The 9,733-nt window shown below is 44.3% G+C and overlaps 1 protein-coding gene and 1 non-coding gene across 5 annotated transcripts in view; both read right to left on the reverse strand.

Annotated features, from left to right (window-relative positions):
• FAM161A (FAM161 centrosomal protein A) overlaps positions 1 to 9,361 on the reverse strand; it is a 38,497-nt gene extending 29,136 nt beyond the window's left edge. For all 4 annotated transcript variants that reach the window (XR_003682383.2, XM_024133599.3, XM_024133598.2 and 1 more), the window contains exon 1: positions 9,050 to 9,361. Coding sequence is in view for 3 of the 4 variants with exons in the window: in XM_024133599.3 (XP_023989367.1) it covers positions 9,050 to 9,265 (216 nt within the window). In the remaining variant the exon portion in view is untranslated. The remainder of the gene's footprint in view (positions 1 to 9,049) is intronic.
• LOC112067533 (U6 spliceosomal RNA) lies at positions 5,001 to 5,107 on the reverse strand. Its single transcript, XR_002893328.1, has one exon. It is a non-coding gene; the product is annotated as a U6 spliceosomal RNA (small nuclear RNA).
• Positions 9,362 to 9,733: the final 372 nt, after the last annotated feature.

Consider the following 9,733-nt stretch of genomic DNA (forward strand, 5'->3'; position numbering starts at 1 on the left):
TCTCAAACTCTTCCAAAATGTAGCAGAGGGAGGAACACTCCCAAACTCATTCTACGAGGCCACCATCACCCTGATACCAAAACCAGACAAAGATGTCACAAAGAAAGAAAACTACAGGCCAATATCGCTTATGAACATAAGTGCAAAAATGCTCAGCAAAATGCTAGCAAACAGAATCCAACAGCACATTAAAAGGATCATATACCATGATCAAGTGGGGTTTATCCCAGGAATGCAAGGATTCTTCAATATATGCAAATCAATCAACGTGATACACCATATCAACAAACTGAAGGAGAAAAACCATATGATCATCTCAATAGATGCAGAGAAAGCTTTTGACAAAATTCAACACCCATTTATGATAAAAACCCTGCAGAAAGTAGGCATAGAGGGAACTTTCCTCAACATAATAAAGGCCATATATGACAAACCCACAGCCAGCATTGTTCTCAATGGTGAAAAACTGAAACCATTTCCACTAAGATCAGGAACAAGACAAGGTTGCCCACTCTCACCACTCTTATTCAACATAGTTTTGGAAGTACTAGCCACAGCAATCAGAGAAGAAAAAGAAATAAAAGGAATCCAAATAGGAAAAGAAGAAGTAAAGCTGTCACTATTTGCAGATGACATGATATTATACATAGAGAATCCTAAGGATGCTACCAGAAAACTACTAGAGCTAATCAATGAATTTGGCAAAGTAGCAGGATACAAAATTAATGCACAGAAATCTCTGGCATTCTTATACACTAATGATGAAAAATCTGAGAGTGAAATTAAGAAAACACTCCCATTTACCATTGCAACAAAAAGAATAAAATATCTAGGAATAAACCTACCTAAGGAGACAAAAAACTTGTATGCAGAAAACTATAAGACACTGATGAAAAAATTACTCTACTACCCAAAGCAATCTATAGATTCAATGCAATCCCTATCAAACTACCACTGGTATTTTTCACAGAACTAGAACAAAAAATTTCACAATTTGTATGGAAACACAAAAGACCCCGAATAGCCAAAGCAATCTTGAGAAAGGAGAGGTATATAGTCTGAGTGGGGGTGGGGAATAGGGCATATGGAGCACAGAGGAGGATGGGAAACAAGGTGAAAAAGGCAAGTCAAGAGCCCCAACCAAGGGACTTCGTTGGTGGTCCAGTGGTCGAGAATCTGCCTTCCAATGCAGGGGATGTGGGTTCGATCCCTGGTCGAACTAAGATCCCACATGCCATGGGGCAACTAAGCCTGGGCACCACAACTAGTAAGCCCATGTGCCACAACTACTGAGCCTGTGCCGCACTACAACCAGAGAGAGACACACGTGCCACAACGAAGATCCTGTGCACTGCAACGAAAGATCGTGCGTGCTGCAACAAAGACCTGACAGCCCAAAATAAATAAATAAATATTAAAAAAAAAAAAAGCCCCAACCAAGAGTACCAAGAGTCCAGGGGGCCAAGCCATAGGCAACAGGAGCCTTAAAGGATGTGAGCAGAGGAGAGACATGGTCAGTAACACTCAGGACTCTCTGGTAGCAAGTGAGGTGGAGTGAAGGGAAGCAAGGTTGGTGGCAGTTGATGGGCTACTGCAAGAGTCCGAGTTAGAGGTATTAAGGGCAGAATTAGGGAACAGCACCAGGAACACAAGAAAGGAGGCTGCCTTGGGAGATTTAAGAAGCTGAATCATCAACTTGATAATAGCCTGGACTGTGGGCAAGAAATTGAAAAGGTTTCTGTTTGGAGTGCTGTATGTCTAGGTAGATGACGGGGCTTCCATTCATTAATATAGGGAATACAGGGAGGAAGGGTATTTTAGGGAAAGGAAACTAATCTCTGTTTTAGACACACTAAGTGTGAGAGGATAGTAGGGCAGCCAAATGTACAGGAAATGGGGGAAAATAGGTCTGGAGACCTGGTAAGAAGGCTGGGCTGGAGATGGAGATATGGGAGCCAGCAATGCACACAGAAGTGCAGGTGCAGCCTTGGGTGTGGATAAGGCTGCCTGTGGGCAATGAGAGGCAAGAACTTGAGGATGGAAATGTTGGCAAACACCAGCATCTAAATAAGCAGTGACAGGAGGACTAACATGAAATGGACAGTGGTTATGAGAGATACAAAGATCTAGTTGAAACTGAGCAGAACCCTGTGGGGTCCTCCTCAGCACAGAAGTCTTTCTGTGTCCCCATTTCAAAGGGCAGATTCAAACGGTTACTAATTCGAGGAGTGAGGGAATGCAGAAACAAAGGAAAAGCAGTCAAGAAACAGTAGTGGAGGAAAGCGGAGGGTCCTGGTTCCTCCTCAAGGGATATATATAACAATCTGATACGAATCTCTGAGTTCTTCAACAGAAACTAAGACCCCCCCACCCAGGCGGAGGATGGTAACTTTAGGCTGAGCCTAAGCACATGGACCCCAGACTGGCTGGAACCAGAAGGCTGATGACTGAGATTCCTGGAACACCACCCTGTTACCTCCCCATCAACCAATCAGAGGAAGGTTACACACCCTGCAGCCCTCCCCCCTAATTCTGCCTATAAAAACTCTTCCCTATCAGGGGAGTTTGGGCTTTTTGAGCACAAGCTGCCTATTCTCCTTGCTTGGGGCTGCAATAAACCTTTCCCTGCTCCAAACTCCACTACTTTGGTTTGTTTGGCTTCACTGTGCATTGGGCACACAAACCTGAGTTCAGCAACAAAGTGATAAGGGTATTTAAAAGAAGGGAGCTTTGCTTTGGTTTGAGTTTGGAAGATAAGGGAAGGCTTCCTAGAGGAGGTGATATTTGGGCTGAGTCAACGAATGGAAGAATCTGGACGATCATAGAAAGTATTATATATGGGGAAAGAGGGAACAGGTACTCCAAAGGAAATGACGTTAGCAAAAGTGGCGGGGATGGGGGCGGTGGTGCGTGGTGGAAAGCAACGTGCACACAGCTGCAGGCTAAAAGGAAAGTAAAAATGCATAAAGCAATTTTGGGAAGCAAGCCTGGAAAGGGAGGTTAGGGCAAGCAGGCGGTGGTTTCTGTTTTTTGTCTACCACTGGCTCCTGACCACTCACGGGTCACCTGGTTTCAGCCCCTTTACAACCCTTTAAAGCTGAAAGTGTTGGATGAAAGTTAAGTAACTTTTCAGTTTGAAGTGTTCTCGTGGCGTGGGGAAAAGATTACAGATGTGGTGTCAGCATTCTCATTCATGCCTAGGTTCTGCACTTCTTAGCCATGTGACGTGGGCCCTAGGCTTTTGAACTTCAGTTTTACGATACATAAAGTATGTGAGCCAGGTGTTAAACCGTTGTCTCAGCTCCAGAGCCGTGCTATGTGATGCTGGGCTTGGGACTCTGCAAACCACATTTCCGCTTTGCCAGCTGCTTCCCACTAGACTCTGCTAACAGTGGGGCTACAGGGAGACTGCAAGGCTGGAGGAGGAAGCGGGACTTATTCCTTCCTGTTAGTTCTCCATCTGCTAATCCGCTTGTACCGCCCCAGCAGGGTTCCTCGTCCGTCTGGGCAGCAGGAGCTCATTCTAGCAGAAGCAGCCGATTCCAGTTTGCAGACTTTCTGAAGCTCACAGAATCAGCAAGATCACCTCAAGGGCTTACTGTTCCCTCTCCCTTCCTCCAGATATCTGAACAGCCCACCTGCTCACTCCTTCAGACCTTCACTCAAAATGTCGTCTCAGCAAGGCCTTCATTGACTACCCTGTTTGAAATTACAGCCTCTCCCGACTCACTGTCAGCCTCCCTTTGCTGCTTTCTATCATAAGTACTCACCACCAACTGATACCTCTGCTGATTTGTGTACTGGATGCCTGCCCCCACCAAAAAGTGAGCATCACAAAAGCAAGCGTTTGTGTGCTTCGTTCGGTTGTGTCCCCAGTGCCTAGAAAAGTGCCTGGCCAATGGCAGATGCTCAATAAATATTTGTTGGATGAGCGAATGTCCAGCTAAAACAATATTAAGTTTCTCCCAAGGGAAGAGGACAGGTATTCCCTCATAAAGACTGAATCAAAGAAATATTGGCTGCTCAAGAGTGAGATCCTACTGAGTATTAAGGAAAGGGCTTATTTTCCAAAAACTACCATTGAAACAGAGTGGATATTCCAAAGACTCGCTTTTAGGCAAAAGCATCCACGTGCTCTCCATTCATTCTTTTAGAACATTCCTTAAAAGAAGGCCTTGTAACAATCATTTTCACAGAAAGGATGAAGTTTATTTGAACCCGGAAAAACTGTTTGAAAAAGATAAAGAAGGATGAGTAGCTTCTGAAGAGAAGCGGCAAACTATAATTATACTTATGCACTGACTTTTGCACAGTATCCATTCCATTTCAGCTTAATACTGGTAACACTAGCCTGAACTTTTTGGATAAACTGATCTCAGTGTTTTACCCAAAACAGATAAATGGTTAATAAGCAACTTCCAACTCTAACTTCATCTTAAATTGTCTCCACACAGAAGGAAACATTTAGTAGTTCAAATAATCTAGGCCAAGGACATTATTTTCCAAGAGCCTAAAATAGCACCCTTTCCCTTTAATTGTTGAGCTTTCTGTGGAATGTTGTTGTACATGCAGCCACTAGATTAGAGGATAATCTTCCCTAGATTGGCTTGACCCATTTAGATGACGTCTCCTTCCAACACATATTGCTTCATTAGTAATCAGCACTCATAATTATTTGTGTTAGAGTCGATCTACTATCATCTACAATTATGGAATTTTTATTTAAAAAATTTTTTGCATTAAAGGGATTTGTAAGGAATGAGGCAGATCTAAATGTACATAAGAGAAAAAAAGCAAGTGGCAGAACAATACATATCTATAAAATGCTACCATATATTAAAATATTTATGTACACAGGAGACAGGAAAAAGCCCAGAATATATATCAGTTTCAAAACGGTGGCTACTGATGAGGAGGGAGGGGGAACCAGATTTTCTTTTTGAGAGAAGTGTTAAAAGGGCCTAAGCCTTATTTATAACATTTTTTTTTAACATCTTTATAAAAATATGGAACACTTCACTAATTTGCGTGTCATCCTTGCGCAGGAGCCGTGCTAATCTTCTCTGTATCGTTCCAATTTTAGTATATGTGCTGCCGAAGCAAGCACGATATAACATTTGAAATTTTAAAAGGAGAATGTGTTCATGTATTACTTCTATAATTAAAATGTAACTTAAAAAGAAAAAGAATGTTTTGTGAATATTAATGCTAAGTTTAAAAATGAACAATTTCTCATGACTACTTGGTCTGCCTGGCACCTCCCGTGCTCCTTCTGGAAGTGGCTCTCACACTGCCCCAGAGATCCTGCCTACCTGTCCCTTGCTCTTCTATCTGCTCCCACCCCGACTCCCAGCTGCCCATGATAATTCCTTTATTTCTTCAGTAAAAAAAAAGCCCATCAAAGGGAAGTTCCCTCATCTTCCCATCTACAAAACTGCCTGCCTTTGTGCCCCTTTGCTCTTTCCCTCCTGCTTCGGGGATGAAATGTCCTTGTCTTAGCAGCATTTGCCCCTTTCCCTTAGCATTGAAACCAATGAATTGGAAACTTCCACACCCCTGCAATAATTCTTCTACCACTGTAGCTGGTCTTAATCTCTTTTGCCCCCTTTTTCTCTACCTGACTGTTAAATGTCAAGGGTTTTAAGAGTTCTATACTAGGCCCCTTCTTTTCTTTCTCTGAACTCTCCCCTTAAGTGACTTAATCCAGCGCTTCAAAAATGCTGAAAACTCCCAGATGGAGATTCTCCATCCCACACCCAACAGGACTACAGTTTCATAGGCCCAACTGCTTCCTACATCTTTCCACTTGGTAGTTTCACAGGTATCTCAAATTTACCATGTTCACAACTGAAACCTTGATTCCCACCCAGCCCCTGAATCTATTCCTCCCCAAGTTACCCACAATTCAGTAAATGACGTTATCTTCTATGCAGCTGGTCAAACCAGAAACGTGGGAAAGAGCATTCTTGACTTCTTCTTCCTTGGCCTTCACATCCAATCTAATCTAAGTCCTATGCAATCTGTCCACTTCTTGCCATCTCCCCTGGGCTCTAGGTCCAAGCCACCACTTCTGGCACCTGAATTATTGCAAGAGCCTCCTACCCAGTCTCCTTTCTTTGTCAAACCCTCCAATCATTCTCCACAAAGCCATCAGAGTCATCGTTTTAAAATGTAAATAGGAACATGTCAGATCTCTTAAAAGTCTTCAAGGACCTCTCACTGCACCTGCAATAAATGCTAAACTCCTTACCTTGGTCTACAACGCCCTCCTTACCGCTCCAACCTCATCCCCTCCCCTCTCCCCCTCTCTCTTCTCCAGTCCCATTGGCTTTCTTTCAGACCCTTAATCACACAAAACTCTTTCTCCTCCTATCTTTGGGCCTCTGCATATGCCGTTCCCTCTTCCTGGAATGCTTTTCCCACGGCCACTCTTCAAATGGCTGTTCTTTCTCATGGATCAGGCATTGGCTTAAATGTTAACTCACTGAAATAGTTTCCTTCCTATTTCTTTTTTTAATTATAGTAACCTGTTCATTTCTTTCCCAACACTTCCTGTCTTATAATCATTTGACTGTTCATTTTTTATTGTCTAACTTCCCCATCAGAATGGAAGCACTGTGATGACATGAGCTATGTCTGCTTCATTCACTACTGAATAGTCTGTGACTGGCACTTAATAAATGCTCAATATTTGTTGAAAAAGAGAAGGCCATCCCATTAGGAAAGTCAGTGAAATTTTAACTGTGAATTATAGAATAGTGCTTTACCCATGTCATCATCAACCCACAGCAAGGTCTATGAACTGATATCTCCAACTGAGGCTAAGAAATATGACTTAGTGCCCTATATGGGCACGGAGTCCTGCAAGGGGTGTGCATGGAGCCGGTGGTGGGGCAGGGGTTGCTTTGGCAAACCAAAGGACTTAAAGGGGCCTACTGTGACAGTTGGTTCTCTAATCAATTTTGTGTGGTGATTCTGGTAAGCTGAGTTTACTCCATCTTATCATCTTATAGATGACGAAGTTGAGACAAACTAACCTTTAAAAAACCAAGGTGGAGGGACTTCCCTGGTGGTGCAGTGGTTAAGACTCTGCGCTCCCAATGCAGGGGACACGGGTTCGAGCCCTGGTCTGGGAAGATCCCACATGCCGCAGAGCAACTAAACCCGTGCACCACAACTACTGAGCCCACGTGCTGCAACTACTGAAGCCCGCGCACCTAGAGCCTGTGCTGTGCAACAAGAGAAGCCACCACAATGAGAAGCCCGCACACCGCAACAAAGACCCAATGCAGCCAAAATAAATAAGTAAAAAAACAAATAAATAGAAAAATAAAAAACCCAAGGTGGAGACCAAGCCAAACTGTGAAAAAGGCAAAGCTTGGCTCCTGCACTCTCTTTCTTAGCTTTTCAGTGCTTTGTCTGCCAACCCCATGTCCTCTGACCATCAGGCCTACTACAGTGGCAGCTTATCCAGATTTGCTTTTGGATCCTTCAGGTACACTGGTCTCAAAACAGTGTCAAACTCCAAACTTATCTTCCTTTTTTTTTTTTTTTCAGTAGGACCATTTCCCTTGGAAATTAGCTCATTAAACTAACCTCTCCTAAGGTGATGTTTCTCATACAAATCTGCAGTTTACCAGGGCACTCTGGAAGTATACCTGTGACTACAGAACTGACTGCTTCCTCCACCACAGCAAGCCAAAGTAGAACTTAATCTTTGCGAGAGTTGTTCAAATAACAGTCCCACTGGCAGTTGTTATTATTATTACTAATTTATACAAACTGTCCTTTAGCTATGACATACTCTCTCATTTGGTTCTCTTAATAGCCCAGTGAGACAAGAAAGAGAGACAGTTATAGTTCTTTTACAGATAAGGAAATTGAGATTGAAGGAAGTTACTTCTGAATATCAACTAGCAAATGAACAGATCCTAACCTGGGACTCCAAATCCTTTTTCTCCATTCAAATCTTTTTCCAACATCAGTTTGCCTCCTTCGCTGGCTCCTGAAATTTGTGTTGAGGGGAAGCTTTATCATGAATGAATCTGGTCCTAGGTCACTGACCCTGGTTCATGTTCGGGGTCTCAATCTGCCTTACTCTGGATAACCTCAAGTAGTTTATCTGTTGGTAAAATACTGCCCATAAAAGGTGTTGCTACAGATTTTCTCATTAACAGTTTTAGTGTAGATTAAAGAGATTAGAATTCCAAAATATCCAGTAATTTCTATTAGCCCTAGACCACAATGTTTTGAATCTGAGCAGCTTTGTACAAATGGTATTAAGAATCTTTAACTGGGGTTAAGGAGGTTTATGTCTGCAGATTGCTAGTTAAAATTCAAGGTTCCAATCTTTTAAGTGAATAGAGCAGATGGCAGACTTGACCCTCTACCTGGTGGACAGGTGGTCACAACACATTTGACAATGAAAATTGATCAGTGAAAAAGCTGTCTCACCCCACTCTTAAGAGCCGTGTGGAAACATTGGAACCTCAGTAATTTGTTTCTCTGGAGGCTTAACTATATCTGTCTGATTTACCCAGCGAACTCTTGCTGGTTTTAAACATCATCTCTCATGTACTGTATTAAAATGCACTAATAACCAAGACATCAAGATGACAACAAAACACACCTGACAGCACAGCTGATTCACTTGCGTTTTATGGGTTATCCTCTACGGATAGAACAGTTTTCCTCAAGTTGAAAAGAAAACGAAAAAAAAAGAAAAGCAAATATCTACTCCCAACAGTTGCTGGAGCATAAGGAGTAAAGTTCTGTACTTTTCACTCTCTGGAAACAGACTAATGTAAATGCTCTCCAAGAAATTTTTACAACAATCTCTTTAGTTAAAACTAAAAGACTTTTTAAAGCCTTGTTTTTGAGTATTTTCCGTGGGAGCACAGAGAACGTGGTGGGCCAGGCTCACCGGTAGGAAGGGATCTGGACAGGGCGCGCGTTTCCCAGCCCGCGCCTCACCAGCGGGGTCGCCGACCAGCCTCCAGCTGCACCCCGCCGGGGCCTAGCCCCAGCCCACTTCCCGCCCCTGCATTACCGGCGCCCGCGCCGGCCCCGCTGCCTCTTCCTCCTCCTCCTCCTTCTCCTTCTCCTCCTTCTCCTCTTCCTCCTCCTCCAAGGCCGCCGCCGCCGCCGACAGGGACTGTATGGGGTCTTTGCGTTCGTAATGGGTGACCCGCGCTCCGGTGCTGGGATTGACCGGGGTTTGGAGACTGCTGGCCGCCAGCTTCGCTGCTTGGTGCGAGGCGGCCATCACCACGCCACCGAGGCCTGAGCGCCCGCGCTGGCCCGGGGCGTGGAAGCCGGCGCGGCTGTAGGCGCCCGATGGCTCCTTGCTTGGGGAGGTGGTTACTAGGGGTCCGGTAACTAGGGACGCTACAGGTGCCGCAAGGGGCCAAACGTCACTCAAAACCGGCGCACGCTGCGGGAGGCCCGAAGTGGGGGCCTCCTGGATAGCGGGAATCAGTATTGAATCTTTGCTGGTTTCGAGGGCTGGTGGACAGAATAGGGCACCTCTTCCCCTCCTTCGCGCTTCACCGCCTAAACGCAGTCTTCTCACATTATACTCATGAAACGACACGTTTTGTGAGTGAAAAAGCGCATTTTTATTCATTGAAATAACCTGTTAGGAGGAGACGGCGGCGGCAGAGGAAACCTGGGGATGTTATTACGTTGCGGTCTCAGGACTGGAAGGTTTACATGCCACTACCCAACATGGCTA

Source organism: Physeter macrocephalus, chromosome 12 (genome assembly GCF_002837175.3).
Source record: "Physeter macrocephalus isolate SW-GA chromosome 12, ASM283717v5, whole genome shotgun sequence".
NCBI classification, from domain to species: Eukaryota; Metazoa; Chordata; class Mammalia; order Artiodactyla; family Physeteridae; genus Physeter; species Physeter macrocephalus.